This window comes from Sus scrofa, chromosome 1 (genome assembly GCF_000003025.6).
Source record: "Sus scrofa isolate TJ Tabasco breed Duroc chromosome 1, Sscrofa11.1, whole genome shotgun sequence".
Classification (NCBI taxonomy): domain Eukaryota; kingdom Metazoa; phylum Chordata; class Mammalia; order Artiodactyla; family Suidae; genus Sus; species Sus scrofa.
In genome coordinates, this window is record NC_010443.5 from 46,142,232 (window position 1) to 46,165,464 (window position 23,233).

Here is a 23,233-nt window from a genome sequence, read left to right on the forward strand (position 1 = left end):
TCTCTTTTCACTGTCTCTGTTGGACTCACCCTCCCACTTCCCCATCTAGGTCATTGTGGTTGGTATTTGGTACTTTAACTCCTTAATCAAAGAAACTGCTCCCCAAAGTTATTTTTAAAATGCAAATATGGCTATTTAACTCTCCTTCTTACAAGCCCTTAAAGGATCTGCTCTCATTATTTACAAGATTAAATACCAAGTCCAATAAGCATCTTTCACAAGTCTCTTGAAGGACTGACTGGTTCCTTAGTTTCACCTACCCTTGCTTTAATTCTTTTTCTTTTGTGTTTGTTATCAAATATATCAGAGTCACGAGTTTATCTTTTAAGACTGAAGTCAAAAGACAACTCCTTTTAAAACCTCATTAGACTCCTCAAAACAGAGTAGGTTAGATTCTACCTTATTCTTCTATTGAAGTTTTACGTATTTGTAGCATGTAGTCCCTACACACTGTGTTACATTCTGTTGATGAAAAAAATCAATCAGTCCACTTAAGAAAGAAATGGAAGATTATATAACAGCCAAAGTGAAGATTATAACTCAGGAACCACCTCTCAGAAAACTTTGAGGACTGTTCTGCCTGTTAGAGGTCAAAGCAGTTGTATAAGGTTTTTGAGACAGAGGACTCTACATTAAATGATGCATTACTAACCGTTTTACACAATTCAGGTTTTCACTAAAAAGTGAGTAGTGGGTTTCAGGTCATCATGGGCCCTTACAAGATCAAAAAGGAAGGTTATCTCCTAAGGAATTGTGACCACTTATGAGATTAAGAAAGAATGTTATTTCCTAAGGAGGCTGGTTAACACAGACGCACCACACACTCTAAAGGGGAGGGAAGAGGACCAAATGGCCAAAGAACAATTTCATGTTTAAATTTTTCTTACCTTGCCATAAAATATGAAATTTTTTTCATCTATTTGTGTATAGATTTCCTTAATAAACTGCAAATTTATTTAAGATATGTACCTACTTCATTTCTATGCCTTTGCTATATGCCAGGTCACAAACACCTAACAAATGTTTGTTGTATAAACAGACAAGCTAATTAATTTAAAAAAGATATTTAGGTAGAATAAGTAGGTCATATATGATGCAGTACATATCAGTTCTATTCAGAATATATCTGATCTCTCTATATATACACATATATATAAACAAAGTGAATAACTTTCTATTTCTAAAGAATTGGAAGATATTAATAATTCTCATTTTCATTCTGTCTTACACATATACACACACAGTCTCCTATGCAAACACACTGATATTTCAGTTTAAACTACTTTTAAAATCATCTTAAAAAAATTCATTTTCAGGTTTATATTTCTGGCAGTCAAATTATTTGGAAGAAGCTTGGAAAAAATCTTATGGCTAAGGAAAAATCAAAATCATGCTTTTAAAACTGGAAGGCAAGAAGAGTTTTTAGCTCTATAAATTGATCTACAAAAGGTACTGCTAAAGAACTAAAGTCGGTTATAAGGTGCTGACGCCCTGACCTGTGGAGATGCAGTAATTCCACTGACAATAAGTGTATGAGCATTTTTTTCCCTCTCCTTACTGCCAAATGTCTTTGGTGGAAAAGTACCTGGATTGCCGAGTGTGGCATTAAAGTTTAATTCTATCCAATCAGGTAGGCAGAGAGCAAATTCTGACACTGACTTTGACTGTGAAAGAGATGGAACTTTCCAAAAACTCTTAAAAAAACAATGTAGCAAACCAAAACATGATAAGAGCCAAAAAGGAACCATTTCCGGCTTTAATATTATTTTACTACTCAAATATCTATGTAAGCATACTATAAAGTATAAATGGATAGTTTATTTGTATTTTTTTCAGAGCAAGCATTTTATTTAAAGTTTAACCTTTCCCTCTTGTTTAATCTTTTAGATTCCTGGCCAATGTTTAATTTTTTGATTTAGTGCTGTAATAAAATTAGGTTAAAAAATGTGTATCTATTTTAGAAAAATATAATCCTAAGTAATTGGATTAGAACATAGGAACCTTAAAAGTTCCCTTATCTTTTTCACCTAAGTAATAAAATTAATGTTGATAGAATTTTTTCTTCCCTTTTGGTTCAACATAATTTATCAATTCAGTATCGTTAAAATTTGAAAACCCAGCTGCAAAAATGGGTTATATTTTTAAAAACAATAAAGAAAATAATCTAAATTTAGAATACAGTTTCAACAACTGTGTCAGATTAGTCTGCTCTTACAGAGCATGGCAAGCACAGTAAATTACTCAGCACTGTTAAAAACCACTATTTCTTTTATTTCCTATCATATGAGTAAACTAAAAAATCTACCTCAATTGTTAAAACTTCAAAGCTCTGGGAAATCCATCTTTACTTTTAGAAAGGCATTACTTTCAGTAAACATTAAAATATATAACAATAGGAGCTCCTGTTGTGGCTCAGTGGTTAATGAATCCGACTAGGAACCATGAGGTTGCAGGATCGATACCTGGCCTTGCTCAGTGGGTTAAGGATCCCACGTTGCCATGAGCTGTGGTGTAGGTTGCAGATGTGGCTCAGATTTGGCATTGCTGTGGCTGTGGCGGTAGGCCGGCGGCTAGAGCTCTGATTAGACCCCTAACCTTGGAACCTCATATGCCGCGGGAGCAGCCCTAGAAAAGGCAAAAAGACAAAAATTTAATAAAAATTAAAAAAAACATAATGATACAATGTTTTTAGGACTCATGATTAGTAGAAGGGATTGAACAGTTGCATATTTCCATACAGTTATATTTTATATAGGAAAATAAGCATTACAAATAACATTTTTAAAATATACTTCTGAAGAAAAAGAAGTGTTAAACAATTATTCACTCTGCTGATAACTCAAAAACATCATTCTAAGAAGGATTTCTACATTATATGCACTAAAACATACATTTTTCATTCAAGACATATTCTTCTCCAGTCATGAAAGAAGTGAAATGTCTCAAGCATAAGGGACTTCCACATATTTTGATATTTTTTGTATGTATCAAACTTTAAAAAGAAAGAGCTGCTGAAATGGCTGCATATCTGGGTTAAAACTGATTATGAATTTCTTTCTTTGTAGATTAATTGAATATTCTATAACAACTTAGCCACAGTTATTCTTTTGTTTCAATTCCTCATTATAGATATATAAACTTATTTTTGTTTAAAATGCAAAGATTAATAGACATAGTCAAGAATTCCATCAAAGATTGAAATGAATATCTACATGAGATGATGCGATACAGTATTTTTATTCCTTATTTTGTAACTAAAAATTTTCTAATTATTTTACAACACACACCGGGAAAGAGAGTTGCATGAATTGGAAGGAGTAGAAAGAAGCTTAACTTACTTCTCTCAACTAGTTGTTGAACAGAGGTTTTCCATGTAAATTATCTTTATCTCATGATGTCCTTGTCTTAGTCTTATTAGGCTGGTATTTTTTTTTAACTATTTCATAAATGAAGAAGCTAAGCTTCAGAGAGATTCACTGACTTATTTTAAGTTACATAAATCATGATGCATTATGGGCTTTTAGAGGAATTCTTTGTCTTATTCTTATCAGATAAAGCAGATTCTCTCTAAATGCTGGAAGATGGCGTGTTTTACATTGAGACAGCCATTTGATATGTATCAATTAAAATATTTTAAATTCTTCCCCTAGAAAAGTCATTCTACATGGAATAACTTGCACGGTATTACTAAAGATTAACTTTTATAAGAATTAGTTTGACTCAAATCAAGATGGTGGCATAAAAGGATGCTAAACTCACCTTCCACAAACACATCAAAAATACTTCTACATCTGGAATGATTCTTATTGAAAACTAACTGGAGAAAGACTCCTGTAGAACCAGGCCTGCAAAAAGATGCACACGAATTGGGTAGTAAGGCAAGAGAAGCAACCAGGTTGGGATCTGTGCCTCTCGAAGGAGACTCAGAGGAAAGGGAGATACACAGGTAGAGACCCTCCCTGGAAAGTGATTGGTTTCGGCACCAGCCCTGGAGTCTGAGTGGGTAAGAAAAGCCCCCTTGGATGGTTGTAGGGCCACTGGAATTATAGGAGGGCTGTGAGATGTCTGGGCTCTGCTCAGGAGGAGCACAAATGCTTTGCTTTCTCTGAAGCAGAGTGCACTGGGTGGACTGGCTCTCTCTTTTGCAGTGACCATCCTGAACAACCCAACCTGAACCAAGCAAATGCTCCAGCACCCAGCACCATTTGCCTCCAGTCACAGTTACACACCGGACTGTGGACAGCATGAAAAATCTCACCTATGAAATGCTGTGGGGCTCAAATCCTAAGCATGAGCAGGACGAGGGCAACATTATTGGCCATTGCACAGACGGAGCTTCAGAGGCGGCTGGATATCTCATGGTGGCCAGATGGCTGGCCCCACCTTGAGCTCTGACACTTGCTGAATATACACACCAGACCCTCTTGCTCCATCTCTGCTCCCCTCTCAGGGTTAGGGTGCTGGTTGTGGTGGAAGGAGGTGGAGCATACACTTAAAGGGAACAGAGCCTGCTCAGACATAAATCTGTGGGCTTCTGTTCCAGTTTCTTCAGACATGACTCAACTCCTGGGCAGTGAAGGCCACCCAATAGAGGAGAAACCCCAGCTCATCCCTGTCTCTGGATCTAGCCCCTCCATCTCCAGGCCCGCCCCCTATCTAGGTGATAGCTTCCAGTACACCCTGGAGAAGGATGTGACCCTTGCTCACATCAGATTCAGCTCTCTCAACAAACCCTCTGGGCACACACAGGATGTATAGGGCTGTTCCCAGGCAATGAGATCCCTTCGAAACAAAAAACAATAAAAAAAGGAGATTTCTCTATTGGCAATTCAGAAATTTTTTAAAATATTATTTTCTTCATTGAAAATTCTAGCAATTGTCTTAAAGAATGAGTCTTGAAAATATTTAGTGATCATTATAACGGCTGAGATAGATCATACAGTGATCAAGAGGAGTTTTCATTATTATAAAATAAAATTGAAATAAATGTTAAGGAAATATATCCCACATTTTAATATACCAAAAGGCCTACTGATTTGATGAATAAAATACAGAATTAAAAATTATATTGTAATTATTAAAACACAAGGTATAACAATCAAAACAATCAAATTTTTAAATTTGAGTCTCTTCATATTCCGAAGCCATGTTCTAAAATAGCAAACATCCTGTTCATACAGTAGGCCTATTACAGAATGTGGGTTTTCTTATTATTTTATCCCTTGCAATACTAAGTCAAAATAATGCAATTTATTTTTCTCATAAATGGATTCTTCCTATAATTAAGTTTTTGACTCCTGGTCAAAGGCTTTTTTTTTTTTTTTTTTTGGATTGAGAGAGTTAAAAAAAAAAGTTAATTTAGAATGTATATGGTCCATCTGATATTTTTGAAAACATAATCAGAGTGAAGGGATATTTGCAGTTGGAGGGCAGGAAGTCCTAGGCGATGGAAAGGGGTCTGTAAAACCAGAAGCAGAGAACTCCGAGGGAAAAACTGCCTGCAGAAGGATTTCACATATTAAAAACAAAGCCAAATATCTTTGTGTCTCAGTGCTTTCTTTTATAAATTATTTGATATATTCTTTATAATCTACATGGTGCCAGAGAAAAAAGTTACATATAATGTTTTTAGTTATTTCTATAGTCCTCTGCTGTGCGATTCTAATTTGGATTTTAGTATAATTTCAACATAGTTTTTATGGTTTAATAAAACTTGAACACATTAAAATGCTATTAAACTGTTACACATGGTTAATAATACTTATTGACTTCTGAAAGCAGCTATTATTAAACTGAACAAAGTCATTAATGTCTTTAAACTTTGCACCAGGATATAAAGTACAAAACAGATGTCTAACTGTATCTAGAGAATAGTCTGCTAGCTATATATGTTTCTTTTTTTTTCCCATTTTTTAACCTTATGTTTTATATTTTGTATTTTGAATTAAAAATTAATAAAAATGAAAGAGCAATGCAATGGAGTCTAGTATTTTTCCCAGGGATCATGACTTTGTAGGCAGTAGACATAGTATAAACCACCTCAGGAGTTTGCGTCTTCATATATGAAATCAGTAGATTACTAGAGGTAATTTCTATAATCTTCAGTCCTAAATTTCCATGAGTCAATAGGAAACATATAGGATATTTTTTTTGTCTCTCTCTCTCTCTTTTTTTTTTTTTTTTCCAGGCTGCACCTGCAGCGTATGGAAGCTCCCAGGCTAGGGGTCAAATTGGAGCTGTAGCCTCTGGCCTACACCACAGCTCATGGCAACATTGGATTCTTAACCCACTGAGCAAGGCCAGGGATTGAACCTGAGTCCTCATGGGTACTAGTCAGGTTTATTACTGCTGAGCCACAACAGGAGTGCCTATGTAAATTTAAAAACAGAAGTGTAACCATAAGATACTATATTTTCTGAACAAAAAGATATTTTCATTTATTTTAAATAACAAATGGAGTGTGTGAATGGCAAAGATTTTGAAAAATCCCATAAGCTGTCAATTTTTTTCTTGTATTTTAAACATTCTATTGTTAATTTTATATTTCTTCATTGGGAAATATAAGTTTACTCACTTCAGAGTTTGAACTGCCCAACATATATATTCGTAAAAATAAATTTAGGTGTTTGAAATGCTGTTTCACTTCTCCAGAAAAGATCCACAGTATGGTTATAGAATTACTTGAACATTTTATGTTACTATGCACCTAACAGCCAGTAACTGTTTATCTAAAAATATTAACTTATTTTGTTTGAAATGGTTAACATATTTATATAAGTATTCAAAGCAACATCACCTATGTATTTACCACATAATGAGAAAACCAGGCTATAAACACTGGCTTATTCGGTTACCATCTTCAAGGATCACATTCTAAACAGTCAGGCTTAAGTAATTCTTTTTTTCTCCTTTTTCACTTTTTTTTCCATTGAAAGATTCTCTATGCCTTTCAAAATGTAACTATGTTAGAAAGAAGGAAGAGTTGATAATAGCTACTCATTATACATCATTGTTAAAATTATCTAAAATAATCAAATGTCTTCATGAGAAAAATCAGTAATGAACAAACTACAAATCTGACACTTCTCAGACCTACAGAAGCCCTATAATTTAAATCTGAATGGTAGAGACATTTAAATGAATCCATACACTCGTAGATTTTTCACCTAGGTCTACATGTGTAATGGAATAGGCTATCTCAGGTATGTCTCTGTATTAATGCTTCCGTTCCTGTCCTTTAACTGGTCAGGCTTCTCACAACTGTCTGGTAGACACAGGAATAATTCAGTAAAGAGTTTGGCCAGTAGATTTGGAATTCAAAGATATCTGGATAACAGCAGCAATGAGCAATAAAGCTGGCATAAACATGCTGCAAACCGAGACTGAGTCAACTTAAAAAATTATGTAACAATTTATTGAAAATAACAATATTCTTTGTTTAGTGGGCATTCCATTTACAATGGAATAAAATGCCTATTTAAGAGTTCACATGCATTGAAAATTAGAAGAAAATAATTTTGTTATAAGAAAAAAATTCATAAAACAAAAGGTTGAGAGGTAAATAGAGAATTGAAAAGGATCTTTTTGGAGTTCCCATCGTGGCGCAGTGGTTAACGAATCTGACTAGGAACCATGAGGTTGCGGGTTTGGTCCCTGCCCTTGCTCAGTGGGTTAACGATCCGGCGTGCTGTGGTGTAGGTTGCAGACGCGGCTCGGATCCCGCGTTGCTGTGGCTCTGGCGTAGGCCGGTGGCTACAGCTCCGATTCAACCCCTAGCCTGGGAACCTCCATATGCCCCGGGAGCGGCCCAAGAAATAGCAACAACAAAAAGACAAAAAAGAAAAAAAAGAAAAGGATCTTTTTAAAAAGACAAAAAGAAAAAGAATGATATGCATGAAAATCAGTTTAAATTAGTGATATACAATATGTAAGCAGTATTAGTATCTGAAGAAAAATGAAGAATTATTGAACCAGTACGAATGCACAAAAGAATAACAGAAGAATAATATGAGAAAACTTTCAGACATGAAGAAATAAATAAGAAATATGTAACATCACATATTCCAATTAAATGCTTCTACTTCAAAGATGAAAGGGAAAGGAATTAAATTATAAGTTCTCAACATAACAGTCATTGGGATAAATATTTTATACACCTTTTTGAATTAAAGAAATTAAAAACTGTGTCAGCTTTCACTAAGGGAAGTGAATCAACTGTGTTCATAAAACATAATGTTCATGAGAGTAGGCCATTCTCTGCTGTCTTTTCTGCAATGATGGAGAAGAAAGCAAGATAATAGCATCTACTGTAAATTCCTCACTCAACGTAAGATCTAAGAAATGTGAACTTCACCAAGTTCTAATCCATATGTAAAGCCAAAAACACAACAAAATATTTTAGGTTGGAAGCGTCAAATTTTCCAGGCAATCATTCCAGGTAATATATTTTATGTTTTTTTTTTTTTAAATGTGATTACAACTTGAGATTTTGACTGAAAAAAAATTAATTCTCCTGAAATCACTAGGGAGCCAATAATACAGAATATTCTACAGAATATTGAGAGCTGAAATCTTTTAATAAGGAAGTTTTATGAAAATAAAGCTTCAGGATAAATATTCTTAAGATGGAAATTTATAGGTTTGGATAATTATTTCCCCAATTAAAATCAAACCAAATTTTGAAAGCTGACTAACAAATATACCAGCAATAAGAACCAAGACATTAACATTGATTTGTATGTGTTCAGGAAAATAAGCATAAAGAAGACAATAACTAAATATTTCATCACATTTTTAAGAATAAGAGTTTAAAAATTAAATTTGAAGAATGCAAAATAGAGATTTAAACAATAAGTTTGATATATTTTTATATTAAAAAATTTTTTTTATCATGTTTTAAATAAATATATCACAGGTTTATCCTTAGGCAAGTAGAAATCTGATGACTTAACTTGCAAAGGTCTCCCTCCCATAATATGAGTTTCCTTTGTAATAAATTGTCTGGGGACTGTGCTATTTTGGCACCAACTGTGTTGGATCCTCCCAGTCACTGTGCAAGTCCCCTAGAATCTGCACTGCCCTCAAGCGTTCACCATTCACAGATTTTCCGGGCTTTTGGGCACCTTGAATTAGCAATGAAAATTTTGAATACACATGGATATTCAAATGTTTTTGAATAACCTTGTAGCAATAATGAATGCCTACCCTTGTCCCTTAGAGATGCCTAGAAGAAGCAGTGTCTTCATTCTGAATTCCATTGAGTTCACATCTTAAGGTCAGACTAACTAGTTGATGGATAACATCCCCCAAAAGGAACATTGATAGAGCAGCTTTTATAGTACTTGATTTAACAAATACTATTCATGTTGTGAAAACATACATTTTAGATTTAGGTACACTTATTTCTAATTTTTTGATTTAAAAATATTTCCATGAATGGAACTCTGGTTTAAAGCATTATATCAATTGAGAATAAATGCTCAACATTCTGTTGCCGACTTAATTCAACTCCTAATTAGGTTATAATCTGGAGGGTGCTTGCTATGGCCAAATGATCATTTTTATAATTTCATTATATGTAATTAGCACTGATATTAAAAAATATGTTTACATACTGCCAGAGAAAAATAAGCAAAATCTATGCTCAAAAATACAAAATATAATTTAAAACATAAACACATATACACTCACATAGAACAAATGAAAATGGCATATTAGGCAATATGTAATAAATAAAACTTGCATCATCATAATAAATACTGTATGTATATGTTAAATGAAAATATAATAATCTTGGGATTATGTGAAATCTGTATCTATGACTCAAATAAAATGATTTTGCAGGGATTAAAATAAATAAAAGGTCAAGAATGTGTCATAGATACTGAGCAAAATGTATGGTAGTGGCAGTATTGAATACAAGGCAGATTATATTAATAATTTAAAGATAAGCAACTGATAAGATATATAAATAACAGATAAAATTTACTATTAAATAATACGCATGGTCAACTAACCGTTCAGTAATTTATGATATTTTAACAGAAATGGTTGCTCAGAAATATTAACTTAACATCATCTTTTTCCAAATCAAACCGACACAGAGAAAAAAAGGTAAAGTGAGTTTTTTCTTTTTTAAAATATCTGGGTTCATTAATATTTTTTAAATTAAACAGATAATGGCTAAATTCACAAAAGACCAACATATTATGTATATTGCTAATCATAAACAACAGACTTAGACATGTTTAGTTTAAAATCAGCATAAAAATTAATAAAGAGAAACATCATTTAAAATCAATTCAGAAATTTTTGAAGTAGGAGTACTCATACACACACCATCCATTGCAGCTTTACATTTCTAAGCAAGAAGGTCTCAATCTTAATGCTCCAGCAGGAGGAACGAAGATTTTCTCCTTGCCCAACAACAAGCTCAGCCAATGGAAAACTTCATAACACAGCCAATGAGAAGCCATCACTGCTCCAAACTCTCTCTTTTCCTCCAACAGACCTTTGTTCATATTAGCCCCTCCCAACTTTTCCCTTTTTCTCTATAAAGTAATATTCGTTTTTTTGTTTACCCAGCTTGCCTGTGATGTTGGCTATAGCTTAATTGCTCTGAATTGCAATTCCTCTGCTATTCTTTAATAAACTCATTTTGTTGGTGAAAACAAACAAAACAAAAAACAAATGATAAAAACCACAAAAAACAAAGGTAATGAAAATTCATCTCTTAAGAAATTAAAAAATATACCTTAAATAATAATTGGTTTAAAAATGCAGCGACAGGTGAATTTATTTAAATCTTAAAAACTTTATAATTGTTAAGATCTTAGAAGGGAAATACAGTAGTGAGAGATGAATCTCTGGTTAAGTATGCTATAAATATGAACTATTTGTAAGTCATTCATGTGGAGTAATTTTAAGAAAAGGATTAAGAACCCAATTCGGGAAAGAGGATATATGAAACAGTTATAAAATGAGCAACAATTACATTTGAGAGTCCAACTTGGGTTGATATGAATACTTGGTATTTGGAAAAATATATGAGCAATGCTTTTTTTAGAATTGTTGATTTCTAGTTTAGGACTGCATTTTTAAAGATGAAAACTTACATAAAAGCTTAGTTTCTGCATTTCAGAGTGCCTTACTAGTGGGATGTTTATAAGCTTTCATAATGGACATGTAGTTATTCATGGATAAATGAATACTGACCTGCAGTAAAACGTGTGTCCATGTCCATCAACACAAATCCCTCCATTAAGCCAGAAGACTGTATTCAGCACAGGCTCAGCACAACTGCTGATATTTACTTCACAGTATGTATCACTGGATTGGCTTGAGCAAATGCAAGGAAAGCTGTGGGCTGCCTTCTGGCAGAAGCCTTCATTTGTAGAGAGGATGGATGTGCAGTCCTAAATTAGCAGAGAGAGAATTAAATTTGATTATTAGTGTTAAGTCTAGAAATTTGTTTAAAATTATATTCTTATTTGAACATTTTAAGGAAACTAATTTGCAAGCTTATCTAATTTTCCCTTACTCTAAAAACTGAAATATGTATTGCTAATAATAAGTGATTTTTAATTTTATCACCAGAAATACTTGTCAAATAACTCGTTGATTTTTCAGAAAAAAAATTATTAGACTTTATTAAATTATGTACGATATGCATATCTGGAATTCACTGACCCTTGATATCTACATACATCCCCATTTGCCTGGGACAGTCCCAGTTTAACTTTGCTGTCTTGGATAATGACTAATAATGGGTTTGATCACATACTTAGAATAGACAATTCATAATTGACTTATACCCCTCTAAAAGACAAAACATCTAAAATATCTGAGTTTTTATACCATTCATTTTTTTTCACCAGAATTAATTAATGTATATGTTTTCAGCTTTATTGAAATATAACACATTTTATAAAACTCTGAAATATAAAGTGTAAAATGTGATGATATATATCTACATCATGAAAAGTGTATTGTGTACACACATTGCGTATATGTTTATCAAGATAACATGTCCATCATATCGCATATTTACTTTTTTTGGTTTGGGTCAGGGTAGTGAAACACAAGTTCTATTTTTTTAGTAAATATTAATAATACAATACAGCATTATCAACTATAGTCACCATGTTATATTTTAGATTCCCAGAATTTACTCAGCTTATAACTGAAATTTGTACCCTATTTTTCCCTTCCCCCTAACTTCTGGGGCCCTGGCAACCACCACTCTATTCCCTGTACTTCTTTCTGTACTTTTAACTTTTTTTTTCAGCATTCACATATAAGTGATACAATATAGTTCTGTCTTTCAGTCTGGCTTATTTCACTTAGCATAATGCCCTCCAGGCTTATCAGTGTTGTCACAAATGGCAGGGGTTTCTTCTTTTTTAAGGCTGAATAATATTCCATTGTACATATAGCTATCCCATTTTCTGTATCCAGTCATCTGTTGATGGACACTTAGGTTGTTTTCATATCTTTGCTACTGTGAGTAATGCTGCAATGAACATATGCGCAGCTCTCTCTTCAACATAATGGTTTCATTTCCCTTGAACATTTACCCAGAAGTTGATTACTGGATCATATGGTAGTTTCATTTTAATTTCCTGAAAAATCTCCATACTGTTTTCCCACAGTCATTTACCAATTTACATTCTCACCAGCAGTGCATAAGGGCTTCCTTTTCTCTACATCCTTTGCATGTACATCCTCTGCATTTGTTGTCTCTTGTCTTTTTGATAATAGACATCTTAACAGGAATGAAATGATATCTTATTGTGGCTTTGACTTGCATTTCCGTGATGATTAGTGACATTGAGCACCTTTTAATATACCTGTTAGTCATTTATATGGCTTCTTTGGAGAACAGTCAGTAATCACTTTTTTTTTTTTTTTTTTCTTCAGGTGCCTCCATGGCATGCGGAAGTTTCCAGGCCAGGGCCAATGCTTTAACCTGTATCATAGCTACAATAATGCTGGAGTGTTAACCCCTAAGCTGGGCTGGGGATTGAACTGGCACCTCCACCAGACAGGCCTATGCCATAGCCACAGCAATGTGGGATTCGAGCCACATCTGTGAACTACATCACAGCTCACAGCAACACAAGGTCCTTAACCCACTGAGCAAGGCCAGGGATCGAACCTGCATCCTTATGGTTCCTAGTCAGATTCATTAACCACTGAGCCATAATGGGAACTCCTGAAGAGAATTTCCTTTCTGCAGTGTATATTCTTAATTAAATACATTTGTGCAGATTTATTTCTTGGCTTTCTATTCTGTTCCATTGGTCTATATGTGTTTTTATGCCAATATCATACTGTTTTGGTTAATATAGCTTTGTATATAGTTTGAAATTAGGAAGTTGATGTTTCCAGCTTTGTTCTCCTTTATCAGGATTTCTGTGGCTATCTGGGGTTTTTTGAGGTTCCATATGGATATTAGGATTATTTATTCTATTTCAGTGAAAATGGGAGTTCTTATAAAGGTTACAATGTGTAGATTGCTTGAGTAGTATAAACATTTTAATGATATCAATTCTTTCAATTCATAAATAAGGAAAATCTTTCCATTTTTTGTGTCTTCAATTTATTACATTAATATTTTATAGTTTTCTTTGTACAGAACTATCATCAACTTGGTTAAACTTATTTCTAAGTATAATATTCTTTTTTTTTCTATTGTAAATGGGATTGTTTTCTTAATTTCTCTTTCTGATAGTTTATTGTTAGAAACATGACTGATTATTGCGGGTTTTTAAAAAATATTTTAAGATGCTAAAAACTTAACTTTGAATGCATAGAAAAGCTCTATGTTTTTACAGTTAACATTTTGAGATGCTAGGTGTGGGGTCCAAACCCATCATTTCTCAGGGAGAGCTAGAAGTTAGGGATTCTCTCCTTATTGTATAGTGCTGTCCCAGGTGTGGGGTTTATGGTGAGAGTGGATCTCAGCCTTTCCTCTGCATTTCAATGTATTTATTTCTCAGTTGCTTCTGCACAGTCATTACTCAGCTGGTTTTTGGGTTTCTTAGAGGAATAATTGTTCTGTGCTTGAATGTACATTCAGTGTGTCTCTGGCAGGAGGGAAATTCAGAGCCTCAACTATTGCCACCTTGATCCAGATTCTTAATGTACATTTGATGATAATTTAATTAACCACTTTTCTTATGCATGTGTCCAGACTTATGTCCAGCATGTATATTTGATCATAATCTTTTAATTAACCACTTTTCTTATGCATGTGTCCAGACTTATGTCCAGACTTATGTCCAGCATTCTAGAAGTACAGGGGTGTTGTGGAGTCAGAGGAACCTGGATAATATGTCTCTTTCTTTTTAAGCTTTAGAATATTTGTATACTTCTACTTTTATTCAATCTGCAAAGGTATTCAATTTATTGTAGGTCCATTTATGCATAAAATGGCAATAATATCATTCACCTCATACAATTTCTTATGATAATTAAGTAAAATAATGAATATAAAGCAATTAGTCCTATTCTTGGGACATAATAGCTGTTCAGTAAATGCCATCTTCTTTCCTTTATATTCTGAAAGCCAAGGAACTTGTCAGCTTCCATTTAAGTCATTTGGAACTTAGAATAGAAAATGAGTTCCTCAGTACATCTGTTGTCTACCAAATCATACCACATATTTCTTAAGTTCACATTTTAGATATTACATACATGCTGATATTTTGAAAAGCACAGAGAATTGTGCCATAAAAATGGTATGACACCACTTTTCAATGTAATGTAACTCTGGTAAGATTTTCATCTATAAGTCTGGAACTTTGTGACAAGATTAGCAAAACTTTTAAAAATGTATTCTCAATATGTTGTTTACACATAATTTCTTAGTAAATGTATACAAATAGGATTCATTTGCACTCTGGGAATTCAAGTTATTATATCTTCCAGGACAACTGCCTATCCAAAATGAGACTTTTTCAACATTTCACCCTGAAAAGTGGTATTTTCTACAGCTATCATTAATTGACACTCCTGCCTATAAACATTTAATGACTTCTGAGAGGTGTTAATATAACAATAAAAACTCAAACTGACAAGGCTAATGTGGGATCTGTTGCATTCATACCATGTATCAAATGGAAAATTAAAGGTTTGTCAAAATCACTGGCAAGCTTAATTAGTGCCACTTTAAATAAGAAATTGTGCACTTGAATCAAAAAAAACTCAAGTCATGCTTGGAACACAGATGGTGATCTTTTACATGTACCCAAGTGATAGAGTTATCACTAATTCATTCATTCTATAAATGAATATCATTCTGATATTAGCCCTACATTTGCTAAAAATGTGAACTCCTTAAGGATAGCCAAGGGCATTTAGACTTGGGGCAGGTATTGCAGTTATTTTTATGGAGTGTAAATGCAAACTTCCACAGGGAATGGCATGGAAACCACGTTTCCCTCTTAGCCCTATGGCAGGGTATATTTAGACTGATTTATTAGAAAGCATTACATAAACTAATTGAATTATATCTCCAATGGGAAGAAAGAGATAGTATTTTAGATTGCCAAAAGTTCTGTCTCTAGGGTTTACAAGAATCTCTTACTAAATTAATTAGAAAACTTAATGGGAAATACAAAAGCAATTTCTTTTTTAGAAAAAAATCAAATACCATTTAAAGTTCTTGATCTTTCCTCATTCAAAAATTAAGAAAGATGCTTTTCCTTTTGTTCATCATTATTTATATTACTTTTCTATCCACTATTTAATATAATAAAGTGCTTCCTAAGAAGAATTTACTAATTTAATTTAGAAAAGGAAAGAAACAAAAGGCTGGTAGCTTAGAGAAAGAGAAGGAAGCTGAGGTAATGCTGCAAACCATGGCAATCTAGACAATTGAGCTAGATGTCAATGTTCATTCAACCTGCATTCAGGATCCCAAGCCAGGAAATATACAGAAGTGTAAGAGTATCAGAGCAATGATGTATTCACTGTGGACTGCTCAGACTACTAAATGTGCCTGTTACCACTCTGACAGTTTTTATCTGAGATCTTCTTTATCATAGCATTTCTCTCCTCCAATGATGTTTTGATTTTAGCTCTGCTGTTTTTAAAGTTGGAACACTTTTCTTGAATAAGATCTTAGCCAAACAAAACACGTTAAACAGGTAATCATGGAACTGTCTCTTTGAAGAGTGAAAACAGGACATGGTACCCATGAGAGCCCTACCTTATCCACTGCAAAGACCTACTAAGTTTCATAGAATTTCTTGAATGCTGTGCAGCTCTAGAATAAAACCTACCAACATAGTGGACAGTTTCTAAAACCTAAATTGCATGTGAATTCTCTGGATAGCTTCCTAATAGCATATTAAAACTCTTTGGGAGGGGGCCTGTGTTTCTCAATTTCTAACTAATTCCCAGATGATACTGTTGCTGCTAGTTTGTGGACCAAACATGGGAAGCAAGAATCTAGTCCAATGATTTTACTTCATTCAAGGATGATGACAAGCCCAAGGGTACTGGAGTGAATTCAACAAGGTCCTATAATAAGAGACAACAGCATAAAATCACATAGACACTAAATGCCTGAATTCCACTTAAGGGCTCATTGTACCACCAAATCTTTTGACTTCTCTCAAAGAGATTCCTTGGTTGTGGAACTATACATAGGACAGGGTAAATGGTAAATACTTAATATCACTAAGGTTTACTTCCAATATAATTTTATATGCTTCTTTCTTTTTTTCTTTCCCAAACTTACATGGTTGAATATAGGTCTACAGAAGTTAATAGGGAAAAGATTTTGTTTGATTCTGGACTTAATATGACATTATTATTATTACTATTATTATTATTATTATTATTATTTGTTCTTTTAAGGGTTGCACCCATGGCTTATGGAAGTTCCCAGGGTAGGAGTCGAATCGGAGCTGTAGCTGCCAGCCTACACCACAGCCACAGCCACAGCAATGCCAGATCCAAGCAATGACTGCTACTACACGGCAGCTCATAGCAATGCCAGATCCTTAACCCATTGAGAGAAGCCAGAGCTGGAAACTGTGTCCTCATGCATACTAGTCAGGTTTGTTACTGTCGAGCCACAATAGGAACTCTGACTTATGATGTTTTGATGTAAAGAAAATGTACTATTAACTTTATTATTTCAACATATCAAATGAGATTATGACATAAAAATTGGGATTTTTTTCAGTAAATATATTAATTTGTATTTATTTATTGAAAATGTGTTTGGCAGTACTTCCAGGAAAGAGGGCCAATGAAATGAAAAAACAAAACCATTGTCTAAGAAACTGCCTGAAAATGTGCAAATGAATCTACATAAGAAAGAAAAGTACCTCAGGGCTGAAACTAGACATAAGGTCAAATTCCATGACACATAATTCAACAGTTTTTAAAGATAATGCAATTTCAAACCCATTAAAAAAGCAATACTTAATATCACTCCTAATTCTTAAGGTAAACAAAAGAAAATTGCAAAAAGAAATCTAAATTGTATATTCAAGATCTTGGTAGTATATTGGACTCTAACTTGGAGAAATGAGGTTCCAAACTTGAGCAAATAATCCTAAAACTTAGAGCACTTTGATTAAACATTGCTAAGGAATCTGTATAGGATTGCATAGGATATGGGATTGGTGTTAGTGGTCAAGAAAGACTGGGTTAGGAAGTGTAATTCCCCTTTCCTCCACCTGTTTTTCTCTTCTGATTCAGAAAGTTCACTCTTGTCATGATCTGTGATAGAAATCTGCCCTTGTCTTGAAGATTCAAGATTTATGGACCAGGGAAAACAATGGAGTAGACAGAGAGAATACACAGAAAAGTATGTAGAAGATGCCTAATAAACACACAGATATGGTGGGAAAGAAATGGTCTGTGAAGCCAAAAGGAAAGACACCCAAAAAAATAAAAAAATAAAATGAGCATGAAGAGAGTTTTGAAAAGATGAATGATTACTTCCTACTATGAAATACTCAAACTTCTGCATCTAAGACATAATTTTTAAGAGCAATAATCTAAAAATATCTTAGGAGTTCCTGCGGTAGCACAGTGGAAATGAATCCCACTAGGAACCATGAGGTTGTGGGCTTGATCCCTGGCCTTGCTCAGTTGGTTAAGGATTTGGTGTTGCCGTGAGCTGTGGTTTAAGTCACAGATGTGGCTTGGATCCCGTGTTGCTGTGGCTGCGGGGTAGGCCAGCGTCTACAGCTACACTTAGACCCCTAGCCTGGGAACCTCCATATGCTGCAGGTGATGCCCTAAAAAGACCAAAAAAAAAAAAAAAGACAATAAATAAATAAATAAATAAAATGTCTTAAATCTCCATTAACAGGTAACTGACTAAATAAATATGGTGTCTCCATACAATAGGATATTAACGAGAATAAAATAGAACTTTATACACATATATAAATGCAGAATAATTTCCGATGATAGATAAAATGAAATCTGTGTGTGTAATGAAAATTTCTACTTATGAGATCTTCCTTATTTTTTAAAGATATGTTTTCAATTGAATAAGATAAATATTTTCTACAATGACTTTTGGGAAACAGCTGACCATCTGGTGGGGGATCCCAACTCAAAGTGTACTGATGGAGCAATCGCTATTGAGAAAAATACTAGAACTCTTTGAATAAGTCCTTTTTAAACATGTCTCAAATCACAGAAAACTTAGAAAGAAGTATCAGTATATCTGGATACACAAAAAGAAAGCTTTTGAATGTCCACTACATGCTAATTAAGCATTAACAAAAAAATAGGAAAATGTGCATAATGTATACAGTGAAAAAAAGGTAAAAATCTTATTATATAAAAAGCCCATTATAAATCTCAGCTCACACTTGAAAAGCTACAAATACAAATACACACACACTCAGTTCATTCTTTAGCCATTTCCTTTCTGTGTATAAAACTTCCGTTAGTTCTTCTGCTCACTATAAATTCTTAGTTTTCTTCATCTGAGAATGTCTTGATTCTTTTCTTTATTCTATAATCATTTCAAAACAAAAACTACTCCCTTATAGCAGTTATTCTTCTACAACAACAACAACAACAAAAGGGAAAATATCTGTTTTCAATATTACTCTTTTCTGTGTGTGTGTGTGTGTATGCCTATATGTGTATGTATAGCGAGGTGCACTATGGCATCCATTCCATACCCAAGCACGCAATCATGCATTTGCTTTTATCTAGCGGTACTTTTAATATTTTTAATCTTGCCCCATCAGATTGGCCAAAAAAGTTTTTTGCTTGTGCTTTTAAACCTTAAGCCCTAACAAAACATTGCTTTTACACGTTCCCAGGAGCTTCATTCTATCCCACATTGACTTCAGAGTTCTTTTCTATCCGTACTGCCTATGTTTCACCACTGCTTTTGTTTCTTTAGACTAAAAAGACAGCCTTGAGCTTAAGTTTGTGGATACCCTTTAGAATCTGTTATCTGGTGTCAACTGAAAAGAAAAAAAAAGGCACAATTGGGAGTTGTGAGTAAAGTTTTATTTGGGGCAAAACAAGGACTGTAGCCCAGGAGGCAACATTTCAGAGAACTCTAAGAAACCACTTTGGCACTAGGCATTGCAACATAGAGAAAGTTACAAAAAATAGGTGAGCTGAGTAGGATACATATCTCTACTCATAATCCGTATCTCCAACTGTAGCTGGTGAGGCAGGAGGTATACCTAATGATTGCTGTATCTCAGATTTTCATAGATTTTAATTATTTAATATTTACAGAATGAATGATCAAAAATATATTTGGAATGCAATAACTGTTAATTAAAAGACACAAAATTTTTCACTGCACTATAATAATTAACACAGATGGCAGGATAAGATGTTTAAAAAGAAAAGAAATGGAGTAAATTGTCTTATAATGATCCATATATAGGAAACTAGTGCATGAAAAAATGAAGCATCCCCAAACAATACAGAAATAATAGATACTTCATAAAAGTTCTTGGAAAATTGATTATACTTTGAAAAAATTAGATTCCTACCTTTCATCAACTATAGCAAAATATTCACCATGAGTTAAAGTATTAAAAGTTCTGTTAGACCTAAAATTATATAATAAAATAATTTAAATATTCCTATATGAAAGGACCTTCTAAAAAGAGAGGCAAAGCCTAGTATCATAAATAAAAAGAAAAATATGAAAATCTCATAATTTACAAGTTTTACAAAGCACGAATGGCCAAGCTCTAGACAAGGTATGTAATTTTGCAGAGTCTAGTGGATCTTACCTATAATTTTAAATAATATTTAAAAAAAAAACAAAAAAGAAAAGGGCAAAAAAAATCCAAAGAAAAATACTACTAGTCAAAGTCTTGTGGACAAGACACAAATAAATAAATACAGGTCGCATATGGAATAATCACATGGAAATGTGTTCAGTCTTCAAAATAACTTGGGAAAATAGACATCAAAATGATATGCTACATTTTTCTCATCAAATTAGTCAACACTTTTTTAAAAAAAATAATTTCATTTGATAGGATCTAGGGCAGCTGGTATGCTCATATTCTCATTTAATAAGTGTGGCTCCTCAACACTTATTTGGAATACTTTGTAGCTATTAGGATGAGTCAGGACTCTGTGCATTACAATGGAATGTTCCCTAAGACACACCAGGTGAAACCAAAAGTCAGTGAATAAAGAACATAATAAGTTTAACTTTATGTTAAAATGAAAATATTAAAGAGTTGCCAGGTGCCTAGCTGTGTTAAGTATACAGAGTTGTCACTACTGTGGATTGCTGCTGAGGAGTGGGTTTGATTCTTGGCCTTAGAACTTCCACATGCCATGGGTGAAGCCAAAAACTAAAAAAATAAAAATAAAAATATTAAGAAAAAGCATCAAGAAGTATATAGGTAGAATTTTAACAAATATTCTTATAATGTGTGTATGAATATATACAAATTGATATGTAAAAAATTTTCTTTTTTCATATATTTATTTTAGAAGAACAATACCACATTTACAGTATCAAGAGACAGGGTTTTAGAGATTATTGCAGCCAATATATGCAACAGTACAGATAAGATACATCCTTCCTCTGTTCTCTGTTAGGGAATTTCTTAATTACAATCCCTCTTTTTCCACATCAAGTATGGCTTTCTGTATATAGAATCAAATCAACATCACATCAATAAATAATTAAGCTTTTAAAAAATAATATGTCAGAAAATGTGCTAGTTGATTTCCACACATTATCTAGTTTAATTCTCAAAACAACTTAAGACATAGTTACTGTGATTACTCTCATTTAATAGCTAAAATATGATTTTGGAATACAAGTGGTCTGTCCTAGAGCACACAGCAGGTAAGGAGCAAAACAGCAATTCACTTCTGTTTCTCCCTCTAACTGCATTATTTACTGAGTATCTCCCACATTTATGTATATCATCACACAATGGCCCTGTGATATAGAGACTATACTAATGAAGGAAAGAAACACAAAGGATTTAAATAAAATATCCATAGTGTCACAATCTCCAATTGCATGTGTTTCCTTCCTTTACCATGTCACTGGCAGCCAGGAAGGATTTGGAAGAGCTTCCCATTATCCAGGAGGCTCATGGGATCCTCACCCACCAAGAATGGTCTTAAACTTCAGGTAACCAACCCTTCTCAGCAGATGAGTCATTCTATACAAAATAGCATGTGTCAATCACATTAGATTCTATGCCTGAAGATCAGAAGACAGATTCTGCACTCATTACAGATTCCACAGTTCTCTACGTGCACCCATGTGTTGATACATTCATTCTGTACTTATTTTCTCCTTACAGTGAATAGATCAATTTAATCTACTCTCATTTCTACACATCCAGAAACACCTGTGTCCTAAGAGCAAAGAGAGGGAGGTGGAAGGCAAATCACAAGCTTTCTGAGCCCATTGGACAATGACCATTTCTACTGATTTACTTGAATGAGGACTCTAGATTGCAGAAATTTATGGTAGCAAGATGAAGCAGAGGGGGTGAAAGAAGCTGTGATTTTTAGTTTTGTTTGGAGCAAGCAAATAGAAATTCCAAAGAGGAAAGGTAGAGATGGAGCAGAAATCATCAGTAATTGCTGAAATAATGACTCTGGAACCTACAGTAAGTAGCTTGGTTCCTGCAGGGCACTTTGTCCTATTTAAAACATCCAAGAGCGTATTTGGACTGTTCCACAATGTTTTGCACAGGACAAACTATCAAGGACCTTTTGGTGTAGAACAAATGTCTTATGGATTTTTTGGACAGGACCAAATATCTGCTAACTATTTGATACTTCTTTTAAATTATAGTTAATAAAAATTATAAAACTTACGTTAATCTTGATCTCACATTTTGCACTAGTCCATTCTGCATCACATGAACATTGATGCTCATCAGTGAACTCTATGCATCTGAAATATAGAATTAAATTTTAAGTAAATAAGGTATTAAACCATAATTTCAAGAGTGTTACCATTTAATTTTTGTCTTTTCCAGTTCAGGTAAAAAGGCATATTCCCATGAATGAAAGAAGGCAGAGTCTATTTCTGGTTTCTTACCCTTCAAGGTGACTGGACTGAAAGAACAAATCAATTTTCATTTTTGCCATCTTCCCCATGGCAATGGAAAGAAAGAGTGGTTCTAAATGACAAAAAATACATCTAGGGCTTATGTAGGAAACTGAAGTCAGCTATGGCCAAACTGTATTGCAATGAAATACCCATCTTCATCCTCCCTCCCCTGCTTACAAAGTCTGTAACTAGAAAACTAAAAAAGAACTAGAAAAGAAAAATAATGCTGCAGAAGGCAGCTTGGTGCATCTGTGAGCCATTCTTCTTTTCCACCTGCATCTCCTAGAAATATCCCATCTCTAGATTTGCATAAACTAATATTCTATCCATGAGCAGAATGGTTATTATAAATTGCATAAAGAGAGTCACAAAATGCCTTATATGTACATAGGGATGAAAGAAAAAGTCTTCTTAGGAACATTTTAAATACTAAGTGTGTGGCATTACCCCTCTGCAGAGCAAATAACAGAATCTCTCATCATCCTACTTGCTACTCCTGTTACTATAAGCCTTACCTTCAAGATTATTAAAGTCTAATTAATCCATATTATTAAAATTACTTTATGCTAATGAGAAAAATGAAAGAAGGACAGAGATAACATATCACTTCATTGCATTCAGTTAAACAGGCAGTATCTGTCATCTTAACTGTACTCAGTTCTTGTATTATGAAAG

General features: G+C 33.7%; 1 protein-coding gene across 1 annotated transcript in view; it reads right to left on the reverse strand.

The window, feature by feature from the left end:
* The window catches only part of EYS (eyes shut homolog (Drosophila)), a 1,343,277-nt gene that overhangs the window by 835,786 nt on the left and 484,258 nt on the right, over nucleotides 1-23,233 (reverse strand). The window contains 2 exon segments of the mRNA XM_021084496.1: nucleotides 11,215-11,414; nucleotides 22,321-22,399. Coding sequence (XP_020940155.1) covers nucleotides 11,215-11,414; nucleotides 22,321-22,399 — 279 coding nt within the window.